Source organism: Ceratotherium simum, chromosome 15, assembly GCF_057802395.1.
Source record: "Ceratotherium simum simum isolate JZ-2026a chromosome 15, ASM5780239v1, whole genome shotgun sequence".
Taxonomy (NCBI): domain Eukaryota; kingdom Metazoa; phylum Chordata; class Mammalia; order Perissodactyla; family Rhinocerotidae; genus Ceratotherium; species Ceratotherium simum.
Window position 1 is genome coordinate 25,611,790 of NC_141914.1, and position 24,497 is coordinate 25,636,286.

The 24,497-nt window shown below is 43.9% G+C and overlaps 1 protein-coding gene across 6 annotated transcripts in view; it reads left to right on the forward strand.

Annotated features, from left to right (window-relative positions):
- The window catches only part of KALRN (kalirin RhoGEF kinase), a 633,526-nt gene that overhangs the window by 422,563 nt on the left and 186,466 nt on the right, over window positions 1-24,497 (forward strand). For all 6 annotated transcript variants that reach the window (XM_087439724.1, XM_087439725.1, XM_014783031.2 and 3 more), the window contains exons 31-33: window positions 147-248; window positions 1,618-1,760; window positions 4,884-4,986. In XM_087439724.1, coding sequence (XP_087295850.1) covers window positions 147-248; window positions 1,618-1,760; window positions 4,884-4,986 — 348 coding nt within the window. The remainder of the gene's footprint in view (window positions 1-146; window positions 249-1,617; window positions 1,761-4,883; window positions 4,987-24,497) is intronic.

The following is a 24,497-nucleotide window of genomic DNA, read 5'->3' on the forward strand; positions in this document are numbered from 1 at the left end:
AACAGAACCTCCAGTCTGTTGAAGTTTGATTGACAGAGCCCCTCCCTCGGTCCTCTCCTCTTTGTTGCCTTCCCTTCCCACCCCAGCCCTAAGTTTCCCCACTGCCCTCCCCTTCCCCGCCTCTCACAGGCATTTCCTGTCTACAGACCTCAGAGCTGGGTGTGACCGAGCACGTGGAGGGTGATCCCTGCAAATTCGCCTTGTGGTCCGGGCGCACCCCGTCCTCAGACAATAAAACAGTGCTAAAAGTAAGTACTGCTCTCTGCTGGGCACAAGACCAGCGTTGGGGTAGCGGAGGTGGGGTGGAGGGATGTGGGCACATTATACCTAAAGGCTGGGGCCTGGAGACTCCACTGAGCCACTGGGCCTTTCTTGGGAAGGCAGCATCACATGGGTATTGAGAAGCAAATTCTATCGTGATAGTAGACTGGAAATCTTGAAGACCAGTGGTCTCCGAAGTCCATGCACTTGTATGAGCATAGAGAGAAGAAGCAGGGAGCAGTCTATTGGGTTTCCTCAACAGGGCCCTTAACTATGTTCTGTCCATATGTCCCCTCCAAGTGGCAAGAGCAACAGTTGCCCCTTTGACAAAAGGCACCTTGATTTATGCTACATTCATTCGACATTTTTTCCTGAACACCATCTATGTATAAGGTGTTCTGCTCAGTGCTGTGGGGGATAGTTATGTATAAGATATGGACCCTATCCTCTAGGGACTTACATTCTAGAAGCTCTAGTAAATTACGCTAGCATGGGAACTGTGCTAATTGAGAGGAGTGTTAAGAAAGGGCCTTTCATCAGATGACGGCCTTAAAGAGTCATTTCAGCTCTCCAGAGCACAGCAGCCTGGGAACTGGGTCAGTGCTTGTGGTAATGTTAGTCTCACTGAGAAGAGAGCCTGCAGATGGAGCCCCCACCAGTCATCTGCTTATCAGGGAAGTGCCCATCACCAAGGAAAAGATGGTCCAATCCTGACAGAAGCGTCATGCTTGTCCACTCTGAATTGTCAGCATGGCTGCTACCTGTCATGAGGCAGAATTACCTGAAAAAAATTCCACAAAGACAAATGGGATATTCAGGAATGGTAGCAATGCCTTCAATTAACAGGTTTCCCAGGCTAAAAACCCAGGACTGACTTTCAACCAGTACAAGCCTATGTAGCCAATATGAGGTGTTGAATGTCCTGACAGTTATCCACACCAGTTGCTAAATAGCAGTGCCTTCAAATGCCCCCTCACTGCCCTTCCCAGTGTTCCCCAGACCTCCCCAGAATCTAATAAGTGAAGGGTTAATCCCTGGCCCAGCGGGGGCCTCCAGCTACTGCTCCAGCCCCAGGGCAGGTATCAGTGTTGGTCAGTGCCTTACAGGTTATTAAATACTTTGAAAATCACCCCTGAACAAGTCTCCATTGAGTCTTGAGGTCGTAGCCCTGTGCTAGGTGTTGGAGATGCACATCTCTGGGATTGAAGAGTCATAAGTATAAAATGAGAAATAAACTCCTCGAGCATTTGATATCCTTGAAAATAATGGATTAAGCCTGCAAGAGGAGGTTTGAGAACTGTTTTGGCGGGCTGAAGGGAGATGGGGTTCTCACTCTTTCTCCCTGTGGCACTCCAGGCCTCCAACATAGAAACCAAGCAGGAGTGGATCAAGAACATTCGAGAGGTGATTCAAGAAAGGATCATTCACCTGAAAGGAGCTTTAAAGGAGCCAATTCAGCTCCCCAAAACACCAGCCAAACAGAGGAACAATAGTAAGAGGTAACCAGCGTCTCTCCCCCCAGCACTGCCTCACAGGCTTCCGGGAGCGGGAACAGGGTGAACCTTTGCTTCCACGGGGGCAGTGTGCTCTGCAGGTGGCACCCCTCTCCGTGAAGGGGAGGGGTGGCACTGCTCTCCACCCCTCTCCACCGAATTCTACCTAAGATGAGTCATCCCCTCTTTAAGCATCTCGTCGGTTACTGTCAATGAAATTCAGCAGGGTCTCACTGAGCTTATTTTTGAGAGACACTCTGCCAGGTGCTGCAAGAAGATAAAAGGAAGTGTAAGATGAATCCATCCCCTCAAGAACCATCTCACCGTCATGTCTCACCCATGGACTAGTTAGACAAGAAGAACCAGTACCACATGTAGGGACAGTAAATGCTGTAAGAATTCAAAGAGAGGGGACTTTAGATGAGCACCAGAGTAGAGTGTCTGGGGAAGGCTTTGGGAAGGAGATGGGCTGTGAGTGGGGAGCTCTCTCGACTGTTTAGATGGTAAAAGGGCTTTGCACACTGTAATGTGTGGGGGGTACGATGGTTGGGTTATCCTTACAGCTCTTACTGCAGCCCCCCCGAGTCCTCACCCTCATTCATCCCAGATAAGCAATGTGATCGGGCAGACAAGGACTTATTCTTTGTATCTTCATCTCTCTGGGCCCTTCTAATCCCAGTTTCCCTTAGAACAGTGGATGACTTCTTAAGTATTTCTTTCTCAAGTCTCCCTGTGACAGTCACCTACGATGAGTCTTTTAGGGCACTTCAAAAGAAAGCATACAAACACTTCATGTCAACTTTGGGAAAAAAAAAAAAAACGGACTTCTGGGGCTGATGCTCATTGATGGTAACAGGCTCTTCTCTCCTCCCCTCTTCCTGAATGGAATACATCCGGAAGATTTAGTTGACCCTTTGGTGCCAACCAGTATACACAAGCGGGGAGCCACCACAGGTCCTGCAGAGTAGCAGCATTAGTCCAGAGGGAGGTGGTAGCCAAAAGAAGGGTGTGACTAAGGTAGAGAGAGATACCACACAGGGCAGAAGCCCCAAGACCGGTGTGGCCAGCATAAGGTCACCTCTCAGTGCTGAAAAGATAAATTGAGACTGTATTGGGGGAGGGGTCATTTTGATTTCAGTTACCCATGTCCAGAGTCCAGGTAAGGAGTAGATTCAGCTTAGCACTAGAGACAGACCCTGCTGCAGGAAGCCCCTACTTTAATAAAGAAGACAGAATGGAAACAGTTATAAAGAACTGAATGTCCAGGACCATAGGGGGAAAGGATATTCAGGTGAGGCTGGCTAGAGTTACTCTGTGAAAGAGCCCCTTTTTCCTATAGTAGGAGAGTTTGAGCATCTCTCGAACATGGGATGGACATGACATACCTTGGAAATACCCCCCACCTTTTCTCTGTCATTGTCCTGTGATGAGAGGGTAAGAAACCTTGCAGACACTGCAGAGAACAGCCAGGCAATCTGTAATTTCATGAGCTTGGCTCACTGGATATGGGGACAGGGTTTACGGAGGAGTGGATTGGCTTAGAGAATACTCCCACACTTCTGGATGGGCTCCCCACATCCCCCAGAACTGGCTCCATCTGGAGTGGACCAGAAAGGCCTGCTTAGTGGGAAGCAGAAAGTACAGCCAACTCGCAACTATCTACAAATGGTGGGGAGCAGTGGCCCAGATATCTAAAACAACAGATGATCTAAAAGTCCTTTATTTTTAGTTTTGAAATACATCACATAATTTCTTTTTACAGCAGATTTTCCTTCGTACGAATGTGTGGCTTATATTATTAAAATAAGTTGACATTTCCCAAGCCCACAAGTGTTTGGTGAAAGAGCAGTCAACTTAGAAGTGTTCTGGGGAGAAAACACTTGTTATGTCTAGTAGACACTGTCTGTATACATATGCATCACATGTATGCCCACATGCACACGCATGTCCACATACACTCACATTCACCAGATTGTGGTTGTTTAGACTCTGTGAGGTAGCTTCAATATATGGGGCATTTTGCTATGTGGTGACATCCTCAGGCAATGAGTTCCCATTCCTTCTAATACCATTACTTCTCCATAAGCAGCATCAAGGCTGTGACTTTCATCAAAGCCTCTGTGGGAAGAGCTGTCATTTCCTGTGCTAATTTATCCAAGCCCTGGCCCACATCTGCTCCAGTTTTTCCTGACACAGACCATTCAGCCTTCACCAGTTCCCAGGCGTCTAATCCCACTTGGCCCTGGCTGTGGGTTCAATGCAGAACTGTGGGTTCGACACAGTTCTAAGCTGGAGAGCTGAAGGAGCCTGTGAGTGGGACAGCTATATGGTCCAGGGCCCAGGAAGGAGTCCAAAGGCAAGATTGCTCTCGGGAGCCGTCTTATCAGGCGCTCAGGAGCACAGCTGGCTCAAAAGCGGCTGTGGATTCTGTGACTGTTCTCTTATCTTTGAGAAGATGCCTTGGCCTTCTGTGTTGATAAGAAGTCATCGTAAATAAGCATGAGATCAACAAGACCCACCAAAATGAAGGCAATAAACTCCTCCTCCATCCCCAGGAGTTGAGAGTTCAGCATCAGGAACTTCCCAAAGATAATCTCCCCTGGAGAAAATATCCCACTCCATTTTCTTGAGCAGAAGAAACACAAGTCAAAAAAATATCTTATCAGTTCTGTTTTCTTTATATTCCAGCTATAAGCCAACCCCCATCTTGTTACAGCAGCAGAAAAACTACTTGAATACCCCGAACTCTGGGATTGTTGGCGATGACCCAGTCAGCCGGATAGAAGCCTAGGTTCTAAGTAGGATATACCTCTTCCTACTGCCTATTATAGACCCAGTCCCAGGAAAAATAATTGCCCCCTCTGCACCACGGGCCAGAGGAGTTATGGAGAAGGAGTCATTTTGTGTTCAGTTATCAACATAGTGATTTACCGTGTTTACTAAGTGCAAGAGGTGACCTCATTGAAAATCACATAGGGCTGCTCCCTTTAGTGGGATAATTTTAGACAAATCCCTGCTAGAAAGTGCTGAGGCTCTGCCCTGCCAGCCCAGCTGGAAATCCTTGTGTGCTCTAAACCCACAGTGGTTCCCCCCGCCCCCACCCCTGTTTTTTTTCTCTTTTTCCCACAGGGATGGAGTGGAGGATGTTGACAGCCAGGGGGATGGGAGCAGCCAGCCAGACACCATCTCCATTGCATCTAGGACCTCTCAGAACACAGTGGACAGTGACAAGGTAGGACAGTGCCCCAACCTTCCTTCCCCCAAGACTTCTTGTTGGCTTAACCGCCCCTGGAGAGTTACCCCCAGAGGAATTTCTCCCACTGTGGAGCCTAACCACAGGGGCCAGTTGTCTCTTTGTGCCAGCCAAAGGGGAAAGAGCAGGGCTGGAGGAGGTATGTCACAGCGTGGAGACCTTGTCTGAGGGGGCAGAAGATTGGGGCGGTCAGCCAGACCTCTCATGTTGTGAGAGTTTAGCAGAAGTGGCGAGGATGAAGAATGAGAGGGTCTGGGTCTCCTCTCCTTCTGAGCTGCCCCACCCGAGCTGCTTGGGCTGCTCTGCCTTCTGGGAGGCTGGGACTCAGGGAGCTGAGGTTGGGATAGTTTCCTGAGACCTTAGTGGCTGTGATTGGCTCATATTTATAATTATTTGAATGGGGCTCATCACAAAGTTAGACCAAGACCAATGATTTGGGAAATGGCCACAGAGATGCTGGTTGGTAGGGGCCTCCTATCCAAAGGATCCCTGGTGGAAACGATGCCTTCCTCTGGCCAGGTTATTGGGGGTCAGTTCCTGAAGGGTGGAAGACCAGGAAGTGGTGCATGAAACAGCCTGTAGGGATGTAGTAGTCTTGTGAGAAAGCCTGATCACTTGCTCTCTTACATTTGGAGCAAGTAGGCAAAAATTAGGAGCTCTGATAGGGAGTGAGAGAAAGGAGACTGTAGCAGAGACTCAATGCGTTTGCTCAAGCTAGGGGAAGAATTCAACTGTCTGAATTTGCAGCAGAGACAGGGGAAGGCTTTGTCTCTGACCCTACTCTCACTCGCTTACCTCAGGGTTGGAAGGGTATGAGATGATCTTTTCCTGCATATTAGTAGTTTTATTAATGAAGATATGGATTTAGCCCTAGTATTTAGACCTATTATTTTGGCCTAGTCCTTCAGCCCCAGGCAACAGGCTGTGTCCTTGCTTCATTTTAGTTTCCTAAGTTATGAGTATTTTTTTAAGATGATATGCATTCATTAGAATTTTTCTTAATTTTTTTCTTACTGGGAAGAGAAGGCTATGCCCAAAATCTCCTAAAATCATGGTGCTAAATCATGCTCTAGACCAGTGTTCAAGGACATTCAAGGTTTTTCTATCTGACATCATGCCTTCAAGTTTCTAAGCCATTTTTGACTATCAGAGTGGATGGAAAATTGGTTTTTTCCACTTGTAAAAACATACAAAGAAAACTATTTCTGTACTTTCCTTTCTCCTCTGATCTGTTGTTTAGAAATATAACCTAGAATATCCTATGAATGAAAGCATTTCTTTTTAAACAGTCGGTGGTAAGTGAAGTGCAGTGTTTCCCATGTTCAGACATAGCCTGTTAGTTTCATGGTCCAGGGGATGCATTCCTTCCAGCGGCTACTCCATCTTCCCCCCAGCCCTGACTTAAACACAGACCCCCACGCTAGAGCCTTTTGCCTCAGGAAGCCCTCAGCTCCAGTCACTCCTTGTCTTCTGGCAAGGTAAGGGAGGCTAGATTAGAACACCTCTGATAGCAAGCATTTCATTATCAGTGAGGAATCCCAGTCCTTACACGTTATTCTACAAGTAAGGAAACTGAGGCTCAGAAAGACTGAGTGACTCACCCAAGAAAATTCTAGTAGTCAGTGGAAAAGCAGGAACTAGAACCCAGATCTCCCTGATTCACTCTCATGTTTTTCCCTTACTCTAAAAGTCAAAGCGTTGAACTCCCAACATTAAGATTAACTCAGCTGGTCAGTCTTTCTGCACATTCCACAAAAATATCAGTCACATATTCATGAAAAAGCACCCACCATGTGCCGAGCTCTGTGCTGGATACTGTAGAGAGATGTGGACTGTTTGTTGAGTGTGAATCCTATTTGTGTAATTTTTGTTTCGTGTGTGTCTCTACAGCCAGGCTGTTAAGCCCTGATGGGGGCAGGGGTTGTGTCTGTCTGTTTCACTGCTCTACCCCTGGCACACAGTACACACAGATGCTCCGGAAATACTTGTGGAATGAATAATCAGAGGGGGTGTGGTCCCTGATCTCAGGGAACTCCAGCATTCATTAAGAGGCAGCTAAAACAGGTGGTCTGAAAGCAGCCAAATATACAAACATTGTATTTTTAAATATGCTAAAGAAGCCTAGAAATTTCCTTACCTCCAAGCAGAAAGCTTTAGTCAGCTGGTGAGCCTGACCTGTTGGGAACATTAATCCTAACTACCTTCTCAGGCCTTGGGAGACGTGGGCAGCAGGTTGGGAGATGATGAGAGATTCTGTGTTCCAGACACAAAACCTGGAAAATCACTTAGAAATAGTCATACTTTCAGAATAAAATAAAGAAAGGGCCTGTCTGTGACCATGCACTGTAATTTAGAATGTTCTTACTCTTCTAACACATAACAGTGGTAAGAGGAGTCGTAAGAGGACAGCCACGTGTCCCCCCTTAGCCTGCACTCCCCTTCGTCAGAGAAACCGTTGATTGGTATCTTTGAATTCATAGATGTTATCAACAGTGTTAAATTTTCCCCTAGCTATCCCAGACGACCAGGGAACTGGTGTCCATTGGTTTCCAGGTGAACTTTAGAGTCAGGTGAACAGACTCTGAAGAAGAGAAAGATAACAAAGTGGGTCGATTCAGGTAAACTGAACCGTATTCAACAGAAGGGCAAACAAGGGTGGCTGTGGGGAGGGGATGGGGCAGAGACACCTCACAGGGATCAGGGTTATCTCAACAATGGGTTTCTAGAAAAGGCCCCAGTCTTCCTCTTCTAATCCAGAGGAATTAGAATAGTGGCACTATGGTCTGGGTAGATGGGGAAAATGTAAACATTAAAGGGCCATGACAGACCGACTTGAGGAGCTGTGGGGCCCTGGCACCTCTCCAGTCACCTTGTGTATTTTGTGTGCTTTTGTGGGTGGAAGGGGTTTAAACACACTTGGGTTCAAATCCCAGCTCTGGCATTTACTCTCTGTGTCATGCTGCATGGGTTACTGCGCCTTAAAACAAAGATGATACCGTCTCACTGAGTCATTAGGAAGATTAAGTAAAATATATTTACTTGGCACCTGTTAGACATTCAGCAAAGGTTAATTTTCCACCCTTATGAGAGGGGAAATAAAAGTTTAGATACTATGAATAAGAGCCCACAATTATTTAGCAGACTGTGAGGATCTTTGAAAGTTCTGAGTAGAGTTCTGTGCTCCAGGTTCATCGTTCATTAACTCCTTGTTAGCAGGTTCTTTTCTATATTAGACTTTCTAGATTAGAAATGGAAGTAGCTTCAATTTATCTGTCTATAAATAGAACAACTTACTCCTCTTTCTACTTGCTAGCCCTGAGAGTCCAGGCTTAGATATTTGTTGTTAGCATTGGCTCATGGGGTTATTTTATTATTTAATGGGTTATAATCCATTACTGTCCGGTATTCATTTTAGTCCTCAAATTGTACCACCTTTGGCCAGTGGCAGCCCCTTTATATATTTGAAGATAATTGTCTTGTCTTTTCTCTTAATCTTCTCTGATTGGGTTAGAAGTCCTGTTTCTCTAGCTGTTCTTTGTGTTAATATATTTTCAGACCCTTCCATACCCTGGTTGCCTTCCTCTGGATTTACTGCAGTGTGTACTGATCTGTATAAAATGGGGCATCCAAATGGTACACAATACTGCAGATGTAATCTCATTAATGCAAGCTCAGCTCCTGTTCCAGGGTTCTGATGCCTCGTCTCCTCCCTAAGACGTACACCGTGTCTAGCAGGGGTGTATAGTGTTGGCTCATAAAATCTCCACACCTGTTTTCATGGACTGCCCTTAGTGGGGCAGGTGACGTAGTAACCTGAGTGTCGGACTACTTTATATCTATTAGATTTTTCTCTTGTTTAGTTTCATCCCAGTATTCCAGCATGTTTTGAATATAAATTATTTTGTTCAGTATGTCAGCTACATCTCCCAGCATTATTGGATAAACATACCTTCATCCAAATTCTTGCTAAAAAGACCAGCTTGAAGACAGAAGACCAGTGCCAGGCCCTTCCTCATTTCTCACTCAGGGTTTGACACTTGGAACCCTCCTTGTCTGACTCTTTTTTGGGAAAGGACACTTGCCACTTTTCTCTATAGCGGAGGAGCTGGGATTGCTTATTTAAGTCATAAATCCTCCCCGGATGAGGAATCAGTCTAATATTCTGAATTCTACGTTAAACACTGACAGAGCCAATATAGGTGCCTCAGCAAATGGCATGAACAGCTTTCCCCAAAGTTGCTTTTGTTCATCCCTCAAACGGATCTGCATAATTAGGTTCTACCTTACACCTGTCCCATGCACAAGTGTTATTTCCCTGAAGGCAAATAGGTGGGCTTACTTTGTTCCATCGTGGTCTGAGCCCCTTCCTGTTCTGTCCAGGAATATGTTCATGCTACTCTGAGCGGGATGTTCCACTGAAGAGTCTTTTGCCTATGTGTGTATTATTAAGTGATGGGGCTTTGCAACCACACTTCAAAGAAACCCAGAATTATAGATTTCTAGTCAAGCAAGGCTGAGTACTGAGGGGGCGGTGAAGAAGTATCTTGTTGTTTAACATGATGGACGTCTGCCGAAGAATTTCCGGCTAATGGCGCAGAAATGGCCCTCTGCACAGTGATGGTCCTGTGTATGTATTTACCATTTAGTCTGTGTGGGCTAGAGATGCTTAGTAAACGCTTATTGGATTGACCATCACAGACCCATCCTAGTAGGGATACGCTGCATTCACAACTCACTGAATTTCTAGACAGGTCCAGGCTAGCTGGAGACAGTGAGGCTGAAGTGAGATTGAGTTGCAGGTGCCCCTCTCTGCAAAAATTATAAGGGAAAGAACTCTGCCAGAGCATCCCAGGGCTGACTGTGATTTGAATGAGGAATTTCAATAACAAGCTATTGTGATATAAGATATAAGGTGGGCTGATAATGGCAACATGCTGCAGGGGAACAGGAGAATGTCTGGAGAAGCCTGGAGAGTTCAGGATCTAACTCAATGGTTTTTAAACTCTGGACTGTCAAACCAATGTAGTGGGTCATGACCAAAATTTTGTTTTCTGATTGGGAGGGAAGGCTGGGTTTAGAGATGGTGAGGGCCCAACTAAGGGGAAAGTCAAAAGATTCCTGTGTCACATTGTGTCACTCACTGCAGTATCATGATGCCTGTAACAAGGGGCCGGGCAGCCTGGCTGCAGGAGCCTTCTGGGAACAGAATTCCATAGGGCCTCATCTGGTTTATCAAAACCTGGTAATCCTGATGCCTATACTGTGGGAGCACAGAGCAGGCTGCTAGTGCAAGGGCTATAGTCAGAGGAGGCCCAGCCCCTCACTGGCACATTGATGAGGGCTGGGCCCCTGCACTGGTGCATTGATAAGGGCCAGGCCCCTGCACTGGTGCATTGATAAGGGCCAGGCCCCTGCACTGGTGTATTGATGAGGGCCCAGCCCCTGCTTTAGCACATTGATAAGGGCCAGGCCCCTGCACTGGTGCATTGATGAGGGCCCAGCCCCTGCTTTGGTGCATTGATGAGGGCCCAGCCCCTGCTTTAACACACTGACAAGGGCCAGGCCCCTGCATTGATGAGGTCTTAGTCCCCGCACTGGCCTATTCCATCTCTCTTCATTCATGCACTGTGTTGAGACCCTTCTTACTCCATAGCAGGTGCTGTTCTCCATGCTGGGAGTACAGCAATGAACAAAACAAGGCTCTGCAGTCCTCTAGCTTTCTTGTAGGGAGGAAAGGCAAACAACCAGAAAGAGAAAGGATGGTGTCCCTGGTCTCCTGCTAATAGCATCAGAGATGAAAGGCTACTCAGTTTGTCTTCTAAGGAAAAGTGGGCTCTTGTTGCAATTGGAAGAACTTGAATTAGATGTAAGAAGTTATTTCCCCTGTAGAGATTAGCATTAGGGGGACAGATGACCAAGGGGGGAAAAAATAGAATCTCTTCATTTAAATAGGCTCATAGATAGAAAAAAGCCCCCAAAGAATAGGGATAGGATAGGACTACTTGGGGGAGTGTGGGAAGGGAGGAAGGAGCATCCTGGTTCCATTTCCCTAGAAGCAGAGTCTGAGACTGAGAGTCCTGTGCATGTAATTTATAGAGGGTGTGTTCTCAGGAGAAGGGCAGGACCCAGTGGGAAATGAGCTAAGGCAGATATGCACATGGTTTCAGCTGGAGTCTAACTCAGTCTGATCCCTTCTGGAGCTCTGCAGCATGAGTTGCACCCAGAGTTTACCCATCTCGAGGCAAGGAGGCCGGCCTTCTGTGTCAGCTGTGAGCTGTTAGCAGGCACCAGGGACAAGAGCTGGGGCATGGGTGCCCTGGTGGGAAAGGGGATCTGGGTGGGGTGCAAAGTGTCTACTGCAGGGAGAAAAGGGGATGTAGTAGGAAGGGGATGAGTTTTTAGATCAGGCATAGATTTCAATCCCCAATTATTTACTAGCTGCGTGACCATAAGTGCATCCTTTAATCATTTCGTGCCTCAGTCTCCTCATCTATACAGTGAAGGCAGTGATTTCTGCTTCCCGGTATTTTGAAGGACTAGCCAAGATCCTGTATGAAAGAATGTCTGGGGCAGAGGAGACATGCAATAGGTCGCTGTCCGGGTGACCGCAGGGCACTCCCATGCAAGAAAATGGATGAATTGCTCCCGGGAGTTTTAAGGGCCCACAGATCACTGGGTTTTGCCACTGAAGAGAAAACCAAGTATCTGGAGATGTGGAGACTCAGCAGTGTTGGGACTAATAAAAATTCTATCACTTCACATGAGGTAATATTTTTCTCTTGACAAATTCTTAAAAACCATCAAGATGGCCCATCCAAGCTTGAGTCTCCAGAGTGTGATTGTGACAGTGTGTTACATTTAGCTGTGGTGCCCGAGCAGGTGAACCACCCAGTGGAGGTCCAGCCCGTTAAATGCAGTATATTAAAAGCCAGAGAAAATGTGGTGGGTCTCCAAGACAGATTCCTCAGCACGTCTGTTTCTCTGCCCTTGGTCTCAGTGGGGCTTGAGGGCCCTAAAATATTTTTTTATAGGGAGAGATTGATGTTGCCTCCTATCCAGTAATACAACACTTTCTTCTAATCCTTAAATAAATACCTGAGAAGAGGATATAATTGTGCTTCCTGTTACCAGGGCTTGGCATGGATATATCTGAAAGCTGAACTTGGACTTGATAAACTACATAACCTGGAGTCTTGGTCCCACCCTGCGCCCGACAGGACGGTGGGTTAGAGTCGCTGTACAAATCCTAGATAGAGGCCATCTGGTTTTTCTCAAGGACTTGGTGGTCACGCCAAAGTAGGAAAAATGCCATCTCCACTTTAAAGTTTTAAGCCCAAATTGTGATTTTTTTTTTTCCAGTTTTCTGAATAATCCAAGTCCAGGACTAAATTTGAAAATAACTTTTTTCCTCGTATCGTTCCTTTGTTACTTTGACCTGTGGTGGGCAGGTGGCTGGAGGAGGGGGTGATGGCAGCAGTGGTCAACAAAAGCAGAGGATTTCCTGGTCTTCGGGACGCTGGAAGCTCTCCTCTGTGGCTGCTCTGTCGCCTCCTCAGAAGCACAAGTCTCTCCTCTCCTGAGCCACGTTCAGCACAGTACAAAGGTGCTGGCTTTTCAAAACAAATTGATAAAGTGCAAGGAGTTGAGGTCACCGGTTTTCCTGGAAATGAAAAGTTGCTCAAATAAATGACTGGCTTCCAGCTGTTGCGTACCACCGAAGGGTATGAAATAACTTTGCTGAAAAATATAACCTGGGTTCATGGGGCAAAATCTCTCCTGACAGCATTGTTTTACTTAATATTTTGGTTTATACTCCATAGCTTGAAAACCTCCCTTGAGAAACCCATCTTTAAAGTTGCCAATCATCTGGAAAAGTGAATACATTTCATACAATACATCAGCCAGTGAGTAGTTTGCTGCACACAGGCAGTTGGCGGGAAACCTCAGAAGTGCTCTCGTGGTGCTCAGAGCACAGAGCCTGCACAAATCTCTGTGTTTCCAGGGGCGGCATTGCCCAGGTGTCTGTTAGAGACATAGGGAACCTGCAAAAGGTGATTTGCTGGTAGATTAGATCTACATGTGATAGTTGCAGGGGTAGCCAGAGGCCAGATTTGAATCAGGGTGAGTTTGGAATTTGGAAACATAGACGCTTAGGGAAGAAAGGAACTTTAGAAATCATCTAGCCCTCTGCCTTCATCCTGTTTAAAAGGAACAAATGACTTGCTCAGAGTCACAAAGCCAATTAATGGCAGAGCTAAGACTCAAACCCAAGTCAAGCTCCTGCCTGTTAAATTGGATTAAAAACTTAGTACTTTCGTAGTAACGCTAATAATTCAGCTTCAGAACCTTGTAGCAAAAAACAGACACTGTTGTTACCCCCTTCTTCAACTGCCTGTGCACCACCTTGCCCCAGCCCCTGCAAATCCATAGTGACCCAAAGTAAATTACACAGTGGTTCTATAGCCCCGTCCTGTGTCTCCAGGGCTGGCGCATGGTGAAAAGGAAAGAAAACTCCTCCAGTATTAATGCCTATCACAGACTTTGATACGAAGTACTTGTGACTCATATGGCGGCCTTGGTGGGGGTGTGATTCTGCCCCAGACAGTCTTCAAGCCTCTCAAGGCAAACTCCTGGTTGGGCTCTGAGAGCTTGGCAGTGAGCACCAAGATGTGGCAAGACAGATCCCCGCCTCCAAGCCGCCTGGGAGTGCTGAGTCTCCGGAACGGGCTCAGTCCCGCCGCAGCCCAGCACAAATGTAAATGCTATTTTTAACAATTTTGGTGGAAGGAGAAAGCAAATTTGAGAGCAAGCCAAGATGTTAAAGTGGATTAGCTGGGGACAGTCCAAGGCAAACAAGACCCAAGTGAGTACGCCTCCCACCGGATGTGTTCTGCTGGGGACAAGGGACATGAGAAGGGGAGATGGCACAGATGGAGGGCGGGGAGGGCAGAGCAAGACTTGGAGGCTGTAGGCAGGGAGAGAAGTGGCAGCTCTCAGGGCAAGGATTTTACTGGCGTATTCCGCACAGACCTCTTGGCATATCACTTACCCTTTTTTCCTTTTGTGTCAGTTAAAAAGTTGTTTTAGTGCAGAACAGAATGACTGATTCTCTTAATAAAGCTAATGGTTGGGGGAAGCAGGTGGTGGGAAATATTGTTCTTAAGAAGTTGAGCTCCTGGGTGACTAGAAGTGACACCAAGAGTATGGTATCTAGAGGTAAGCTCTCCTGGGGGGTATGCAAATTAACTCTTAGAAACTTCAAGCAGAAATGTTACTAGAAATGAAGGTCTGGAGCCAAAGCAGTGAGGCTAGAGTGGATGGGGCAGGTGACGGTGGCTTTGAAGTGGTGGCTTTGCTTTAGCTGTGCTATGCTGTAAAATGTGACATATGCTACCTGTGGCCATAACATAGGATTCTTGGAAAAAGCCTGTTGGATAGACAAGTGGGTAGATATTACCCTGTTTCTTAAGTTAGTTGTTTTTTTTTTTTTTTTTTGTGAGGGAGATCAGCCCTGAGCTAACATCCATGCTAATCCTCCTCTTTTTGCTAAGGAAGACCAGCTCTGAGCTAACATCTATTGTCAATCCTCCTCCTTTTTTTCTTCCCCAAAGCCCCAGTAGATAGTTGTATGTCATAGTTGCACATCCTTCTAGTTGCTGTATGTGGGACGTGGCCTCAGCATGGCCGGAGAAGCGGTGCGCCGGTGCACGCCCGGGATCCGAACCCCGGCCGCCAGTAGCAGAGCATGTGCACTTAACTGCTAAGCCACCGGGCCGGCCCTACCCTGTTTCTTGATCTTGAGCTTAGATTGAAAATGCTTGCTTGGGTTTTACCTGCCTGGCAGCTTAGTGTCACTTCCTCTGCTGATGGCTACTGGCCACCTGTCTGCCACGACCAGTGTAATGTGGTAGCTGGGTAATGGGGATGGTGGATCTAAGGATTTGTGGCATTAGGGTGAGATGATGTGAATCTGTTGCCAGAAAGCAGGGCCTTGTCAAAAGAAACAAGTTTGAATGTCCTCCATGGTGGCCTTCTACAAGGAGCCACAGTGAGGATGTGACTTTGGCTCAGAGCCTCTCCCAGGGGCACTAAGTAGCAGATGCCCACCAAGGGGAGAAGCCTGCCTCTGCCCTGGTAGCTCTTCCCGTGGAGAGAAAACTGCTGGAAGAAGAGGCAGAACTGTGCAGACTGGACCCACTACAGATGTCCACGCCCTAGTTTCAACCAGACCCTATCACTGCTAATCAGTCTTTCTGTTCTCCTGCTGTGGTCCACGTGGACCTGGCCTTGATTGCGTAGAGTGGTCACTTCCTTCTGTTAGGGCTTATAGTCAATTTTCAGCCTCCCCATATGTAAGGGTTTAAAGTTGAGTCTTCCTAGTTCAGAACGTTCATCTAGTATCTTTTTTTTTTTATGCTTTAATTGGTTCTTTTGAAATTACTAGATGCAGAGAGATGTATACATGTATACAGAGGAGAGCTGTTCCTCTGATCTGCGTGAACCCTGTTGATGCTGGCTGTGAAATGCTTAGTGAGAGCTCCTGTATACATTGCTCTTTGCCCTGTACCAACTGCAAGGGCTTATTATACTCCTCTCTCACCTTTGTGACGTACTGAAGGGAAAAAAAAACAGGCTCTATATTTTACCACGTCCGTCTCCTGCTGGCTGGTGTCCTCTCAGCTGCAGGAACGGGGTTTAAAAAGTTTCACTTACTCTTTGCTGTTGCTCACTTACATGTGGATGACTGACTAAGTGAGCACTAGAGGATGTTAAACATTCATTGTCTTTTCTTTTCCTCAGGATTTCGATGTATGCTATCTTGTTATCTCGTTTATTAATTCATCAACCGTTTATGGAGCTCCTACTCCATGGCAGGCACTATTCTAGACACAGAGGAGATGGCAGTGAACAAAACAGACCAAGCAACCTGGTGGCCTGCTTACACCTTTCTCTGTAGTGCTGATGTTAGCCTAAATATGCTCAATTTTCTGGCGTTTGGAATGCATTGGAACTTCTTTTTTTTTTTTTGACTTCTACCTCCACATATGTCTCTGTGACTGACACCATTGCAGCTTTTATTTTAAAAAGAACTCAGCAATTCTTTTAAAAAGACCATTTGGGAGTTCTTAATGGTAGTCCCTGAATTTTTAATTCCCTGATTCATAACCATTTCTAACTAGAATGCTAGATTTCCCCCCACTGTCATCTTTCGGCTATGGTTGCAGTCAGCAGATTCCTGATTAGGGAAGGTTACATTCATGGCAGGTAGATATTCTAGACAAAGAGGAAAGATTAGGAAGTGTTCACATAACCTCCAAGTATTTTTAAATTTCTTCTATCATAAAACAGCTAGGAATATCAGATGAAAATTGTTCTTTAAAATGAGAATTTTTCTGAAAAAAGGGATGTGAGGGGATAAGGAGTGGGGAAAATAGTTTGTTAAACTCCTTCCTCTCCCCACTGTACCCCACAACCTCCCAAAACAAGAACAGTCACGACTTTTATGCCTCTTTACACACAGGCTATTAAGAACCTTTATTGCATTCATGAAAAATTTCTTGAAAAATCCCCAAAGAGAAAGATTTTTAGCATATGTTCTCTAACATTTAAATTTAAGACAATACTTTAACAGGGGCCTATAAAGTCCAAACTACTAAACTGGTTGTTATTTAAAGGGCAAACAAGTAGGCACTACCATTAACACATGACCAAGCAGAAAAATCCATTAATGGAGAAGAATGAAATTAGTTAGAGGCAGAATAGAAAATTATTTCAAGTATATTGATATACTGAATTCATTCATTTATTCAACATAATTTTGTTGAGTGTCCACTGATGACCAGATACCACGGAGATTCAGGATATATAAGAACAATCTTGGTCCTTGTCCCATTCGTCTGAGTTATTACCCCTAAGTGTCTTATGTATGATACCAAATAGAGTGGTTATATACGTGTTACATGTATTTATGAAACAAGACAGTTGTACTTAGCACTTCCGTTATGCCAGTTGCTGTGCTAGGCATCAGAGAAATTACAAAGATGAATGTGTCAGATGAGATACATACTTACCATACAAATGTTACGTTTTATAATGGAAGTATACCCACTTCCAACAACAAACTTAACCTGGGAACCAGGGAAGGCTTTTACACCAGAAGGGAAATTCCAGCTTGGCCTTGAAGTTCATCTTCCTTTCTGTTTCTCCTCCTTTGTATCAATTTTGATCCCAAAATAATTATTCTAATCATGGACGATATGTAAAAGAGCAGTGCTACTGATACATCTGTATCCAGTATTTTATTTCAGTGTAGAATTAGACTTTTTTTTTTTAAATGGACTGTTAGCTCTGATAGGAACTATTCAAAAGTTCCCTTAGAATATTTACCAAAACCTTCTTATAGTTCCTCATAAACATCTAATTAAACCTGTTTTTCCTTAAACATGCACTCAAGATTTTTAAAATGAACTTTTGAAGCAATAAGACATACCTATAGTTCAAAGTGTAGGTATTCTTCTAGAGATATTATTTAAAAATATAGAGCCTCACATACACTTATTTATTCTTTAAAGAATGTTTAAACAAATAGTAGCATACAGTAAATACTGTTTTACACTTTCTCCACATAACAAATCCAGGGAGTTTCATAGCAGGAAATGTAGAGCTGCTTCATTCTTTTTAATGGCTATATGGTATTCCACTTCTTACAGTACCATAATTTATTTAACTAGTCCTCTACTGATGGATGTATGGGGTGTTTCCAATCTTTTGCCATTACAAACAAGGCTGTATGTAATTCTTGTACAGATATAGTTTCTCACACTTGTGAGTTGTGAGTATATTAATAGACAAATTCCTAGAAGTAGAATTACTACATCAAAGGGAACCTGCATTTTAAATTTTGATAGATGTTGTCAAATCACCCTCTATAGATGCTGGACCAGTCTACACTCCTTCCAGCTGTGTATGAGCACCAGTTTCCCCACAGTCTTGCAATCTAGTGTATCATCAATGTTTTTTATCTTTTCAATCTGATATCAGATACTCTAAAAGTAATCTTTATTCATTATGGCTCTTGTATGTTTTATTTAACTGATAATGTTATAACTATATTATTTTCTGTTATTTTATTGAAATGTACAGTATTTAATCTATACTGTTACCTAATGAGAGTTATAGACTTATCTGATTAACTGTTATTTATACTCTTATTTCTATGGATAAAATGCATTCCTAATTATAAATATCTGGTTTATATTAAACTTTAAAAATAAATTAAATGTAAAATATATATGCTAAAAACGCATTAAAGCTACTAAGCAATTGAATGGATAATTATAAAATGAGCATATGTGTAATAACTATGCACTTCATGAAGCAGGTCATTGCCAGGTTTCCAGAGGCCCCTTGTGTGCCCCTCCCCGGTCACAACCCTGTCCTTTTCCCCTAGAAGTGACCATTTTCCTGACATTCATAATAATAACATCCTAACTTTTCTTTATAATTTTACCTCCTATGTATGTATCCCTAAACAATATCGTTTCAATGTGGCTGTTTTTAAATTTTATATGACTAGAATCATACTGTGTGGTTGGTGTGTGTGTGTGTGTGTGTGTGTGTGTGTCTTCTGTCACTCAACACTTATTTTTATGGAATTTATCCATGCTGTTGTATATAGTTGTTCATTCATTTTCATTGTTGTATAGTATTCCAGCATATAAATATACCACAATTTATTTATCCATTCTATACATGGGATATGTGGGGCTATTGTGAACAATGCTGCATGAATATTCTTGTATATGTATCCTTGTGCACATGTACTTGAGTTTCTCTAGCATGTAAAGCTAGGAGTGAAATTGCTAGGTGAAACAAAGAAAGAAATTCCTAGGTAATAGGATATGTATCTACATATCTTCAACTTTGCTAGATGATGTGAACTATTTTTCAAAATGCTAATGCCAAATTTACATTCCTACCAGTATATATCCTCACCTACACTTGATATTGTCAGACTTCAAAATTTTTGCAGATCTGGTGGGTATGTAGTAATATCTGCTTATGGTTTTGATTTGCATTTCCCTGATTATTAGTGAGGTGGAACACCTTTTCATATCCTTATTGGGCCTTTGGATTTTCTCTTTTATGATGGCTCTGTTCAAGCCTTTTGCTCAGATGTCTAGTGAATTGGCTGGGTTTTTTTCTCATTCATTTTTAGGACTTCTTCATATATTCTGGATATTAGTGCTTTGTTGGTTATACATGTTTTAAGTATCTGCTCTCGCTCTGTGGCTACTCTTCTCACTCTCTTTATTGTGTCCTGATAAATATCTACTTTGACATTTTGAAGGCAACATATTTGTAATTTAGAGGCTCATATGATGCGACATGTGAGACATTTCTTACATTTAGTATTTTAAAATATAACTCACCATTTATCTCTCCACAGAATAGTGTACTAGTATGGAAACTTTATGTATAAATCAGGTTTCCGTCAATCCCTAAGTATACCTCTATTTTAATGAAAGAGTAAGAACTAGTTGACTTCTTAAAATGTATCTGTCTGTCGCATTTTACTCTATACATTATGTGACAGGTAACACAGCTAAAGCGATGAAATGTGTTAGAAAAAATGATGATAATGGGGGCCGGCCCAGTAGCACACAGGTTAAGTTCACGTGTTCTGCTTTCACAGCCCAGGCTTCGCAGGTTCAGATCCTGGGCGTGGACCTACGCACCGCTCATCAAGCCATGCTGTGGCAGTGTCCCACATACAAAATAGGGGAAGGTGGGCACAGACGTTAGCGCAGGGCTAGCTAATGTTCCTTAGCAAAAATAGGAGGATTGGCAGTGGATGTTAGCTCAGAGCCAGTCTTCCTCACAAAAAAAAAAAAAAGGTGATAAATACGTTGGATTTGGAACTTAGCTGTCTGACAAACAGAGTCAAGACCCAGGAAGAAGGTCTTTACGTAGCAAAACCAAGCATCTATGTTCACAGGAAAGCTTCTTCAATCCCAGTTTTATATGTAATTCTTACTATCTTGGCCATTTAGTTACTTAGCCCATAAGTAAATTAGAAGAGGAGAAAGTTACTTCTGTACAGACACACAAATAGCCACAAAGGCTGAGCTACTGACAGCAAGAGAGGGAGCAGAAAACCTCTGAAAGCAGAAGCTGATGGAGGCATTAACACTCCAAAGTTTGCTTCTAATTAGTGAAGGTACCAGAGTGCTGTGTGACCAGGCATGTCTGAGGACATCCTTGTATTTTGCACTCCACCACAATTTTTACTCATATTGGTGTTTTTAATTGTCAACAGAAGGGGAAATGATATTCAGTGTACTCTGCTTAAGAAGTCAAAGATATTCATAAAAATGGTTAAAATGGGGAGAAAAAATGTTGGTGTTTACCTTTAGTTATCCAGAAAACTTGATTATCCTGACAGGCACATTTCCCAAGGGTTCTGGAGAGCTGAGGTTAGGTTGACTGTGGTTCATGTTAGTGGAATGACTTGTAAAGGTGAAACTCAACTTTTTTCAATTCTAGTGATTGTCTCCAAAAAACTAATACTGCAGTCCTCTGGCATTTATTGAGCATCTGTAGAATCCACTGTAGTCTGAGCCACTGTCCTGTCACATGTGGCCTGTGAAGGAGCCTCCTATCTGGTCCCCAGACATTCACTCCTATCTCCCTCCAGGCTCTTCTTCACTCTGCAGCCAAAGTGATCTTTTTAAATGCAACCGCTCCACATCACTCTATGGCTTCAAACCCTTCAAAGGCATCCCCTTGCTCTTAGGATGAATATGAATATCCTCAACATGACCTCTGAGGGCTGCGTGATCTGGACCCATCCCAGGGCCTTTGTGCTGGGCCTTTGTTTCCTCTCCCTGGAAAATTCTTTCTCTTCCTATGCTACAGTCCACCTCTTTTGCTCTCTCTTCTTTCTGATCTTAGCCTATTTTGACCCTCTAACCAAGTCTCCTCCACAAGTCATATCTCTCACAGAACTCTGTACTGTTATTTCTTGGTACCTATCACCATTAGTAATCATATAAACATCTGTGTGGTTATGTGATTGCCTCCTCCACCAGACTCTAAGTCCATGAGGACAGAGATATATCTGTTTAATACCCCTACTGCATCATCAATCCAACAAAGTACTGATTCATAGAAGGTACGTGGTAAATATTTGTTAAATGAAGAACAAATAAACACAAGCTAATGTGTTTGGCATTGTGGGTAAGAGAGAGATCTAGAAATTGGGACCAAATATAATTAAGAAAATCAAAATTCTAGTTCGGGAAGATAGAGAAGTTTCAGCAATAGACTTTACCAAGTGGGTAGAATTTATCCAGGCAGCACTGATGTTGGGCATGGGGAGGAAAGTCATTCTAAATGGACTAAACAGCAAGAGCAGGGTAAGGGAGTAAGGAAAATATAGGGTAAGTTTGGGGCATGCAAAGTAGATGTGCCTGGTTGAAGTTGAGGGTCATGAGGTGAGCTGTGGGAAATAAGACTGGAATGATCGGTTAGGTCAGATCATGGCAGATGCTGGGCACCATTCAAAGGAATTTAGACTTGATTGAGGAGCACTCAAGAAACACTGAGGGTTACAGAATTCCTTTTATCGTCACCTTGATGCATCACTGTCCTTTTCTTCTCTCCTTCCTTCTCTAGACTCAGACAGAGTCTAAGAAAACCTGTCCACAATGCTCTGGATCTCATCCTTTGTGCCCATCTGCAGTATATCAATTCAACACCTCTTCTCTTTCTCCTCTTGTCCCTCTGCCTTCTAACACCTATTTGTTACCTCGTGCTCCCAGTGAGATCTGCGCTTGAACTTCTACTCCTGGTTCTTCTTTAGATCCCCTGCCACCTTCAACAGTAGTTTTGGTTGCTTCAATTCCAATATCCATGACAAAAATTCAAGGAGTCTATCTCTGAAGTGGCTTTACTCCTAACGGTGGTTTCATATTCATTTATTCATTCACTCAACATGTTTTTTTGAGCACCTACTACATGCCGGGCACTGTTCCAGGAGGGAGAATCAGCCATGACACAAAGCAGGCGAGGCCCCACCCTCAGAAAAGCTAAATTCTACCGTGGAACCAGAAAGCCGACAGGGAAATACAAGAACCAAATGGCGACATAATGAGCACTGTTGCTGCCGGGCGTTTCCAATTCAATGTCTGGCTTTCCCTGAGTCCCAACATCAAAAAATGATTTCCTTTTTCTCTCAAACCAGTAACCTGGTTTGGCTTCACCCTTTGGGGCAGAACAACATGATTTTCCCAGATACCCAGGTTTTATTTGTGGACTCATTTTTGGCATATTCCCTCATAGCCAGTCTGTTACCAAGTCCTGAGAACAATTCCCTTGAAATTGGTCACACCCCCTGGGCAGGCCTTGGTTACCCTTTGCTTAAATTCTTTCAGTCACCCCCTAAATGGCCTCTCTGCTTTCTGGGATTTTGCCCCTACATTTTATCTTTTCTACTGACACCAGATTCATCTTCCTAAAATGTTTCTTTCAACATCTCATGTGTCTGTTAAAAGCCTTCCGTAGCACATTTACTAAAGATAAAGTACAGGCCCATCTCTAAAGTCCTGTGTATAGTTTTCCCTTCTACACATGATCCTTTAGAGACCCTTATCTGTTATACACACTGTAATGCACCTACATTAGATTGAGTCATATGAAACTGCCATTTTTGTGTATCCAAAATGGTTGACTCTTGACAGTTTATATGTTTCAACCTAATTGCACTTATCAAATAGCTGGTGGCCTGTATGTCTTTCTTCCTGTGTTACATTGTGAGTTCCTTGACGATCGTGTCTTGGTCTCAATGATGCTTATATCTTTACTGTCTCCTGGCTCATAGTAAATAATGACACTCAGATACCCCCACCCATGTCACACTTTCCTCCTCCTACTTCCATCCCCTCGAATGCCCACTGACTTTGCCTTGTCACATCCGGCCCACCCCTCACCGCCAGCCTAACTCATGCCTCCTTTGTGGAAATGCTCACTACTTCTCCACGTTAGTTCCTTGCCACCATCTCTGAACCACCTATACTAATATTGCCCCCTCCTCAAAAAATTCAAATATCATTAACATCCAGGGCAAACATTGTATGTTTTAGTATTTGCCACATTGCTTAGCATAAAGCTGCACCCTTCACAATGAGTTGAAAGATCTCTATTTCTGGCCCTTGTCTTTCACCCTTGGGTCCAGTACCATATTTCCAGCTGTCAACGACATAACTGCGCTTGGATGACTCACTGCATCTACTCAGCAGAACTGAAACTAAACTCATCCTCTACTGTCTCCCAGATCTCCTCCTTGTCTAAGACCCCCATCCACAACTTGACCCCTAAGCCATCTTGGCTCTCCTTCGTTCTCTATCCTCTTCCTGAAATAACATTCCACTGAGTCATCACAGTGATTGCACATTACTCAGCCTGGCTTTATATTTTTGTATGATATATAAAGTCCATCCCTGGGAGCTTCAAGAGGAGAAGCATGTCCCCCAAACCACAGTAACATTCTCTAGGACCTAGAGCTTCCTGATAAACAAGCCCCTCCCCCTCATCCTGCCCCTCCCCTGGTTCCCTTGCTACCTGCAAACCTGTCCTCTAACATATGTTATCTGGTAGATATGTGTCATTATCTTCACTAAAGTATGAGGATCTTTCAAATCATAATCGCCTTTGTCTACTCACCTATACTGCATCACCGTGTCTCCAAAATTATTTCTCTGTCCTCCATTTCTGGCCTCGGCAAGAATGTTGTTAGAACACCTCTTCTTCATTATTAGAATGATTTCTGGAGTTCCTTCCTTCAGTGCTTTGTGAGGCAGCGTCTTCTTCCAGTTTGCTGTTGTTTCCCACGGGTTAGTTTTTGTCTCAGCAACTGAACCCCGAGATCGGTGAAGATGAGGCTCACGTGTCACACCTCTTATCTGCAGTGCACTGAGAGAGAGTTAGACATGCTCAGAAAATACTTGTTTGAATGATATGTTTTATGTGTATAACTTCCGTTTGTGTATATTTACAAATTTGTGTGTGTCTCTGAAGGTGTTTCCCATATATGCTCCAAGGAGTACTCATCTATGTGGTTTGGGAAGCAGGGATATCTTGGATATGTTTCATGGCCGTCAGGCCCATGACATTATAAATCAGTGAGTCATGTGCTCCAAAAGCTCATGGCTGTGGCTGGCACAGGTGAAGAGCCTCCCGGAGCTGCAGCCTGGGGTTACTTTTCTTTCCCACATGCTTGGGGTCTTCCTTTCTCCTCTAAATATGAAAGACTAATTTTTCTGTTAAACATAAAAAGGAATGTGTATGTGTATATATGTGCGTGTTTGTGCTTATGTATGCATATATACATATATATGTATATACATATATGTATGCATGTATGTATATATGAAGGAAATACACCAAAATGTAAATAGTGGTTATTTCTGGATGGTGGCTTTTTCCAAATT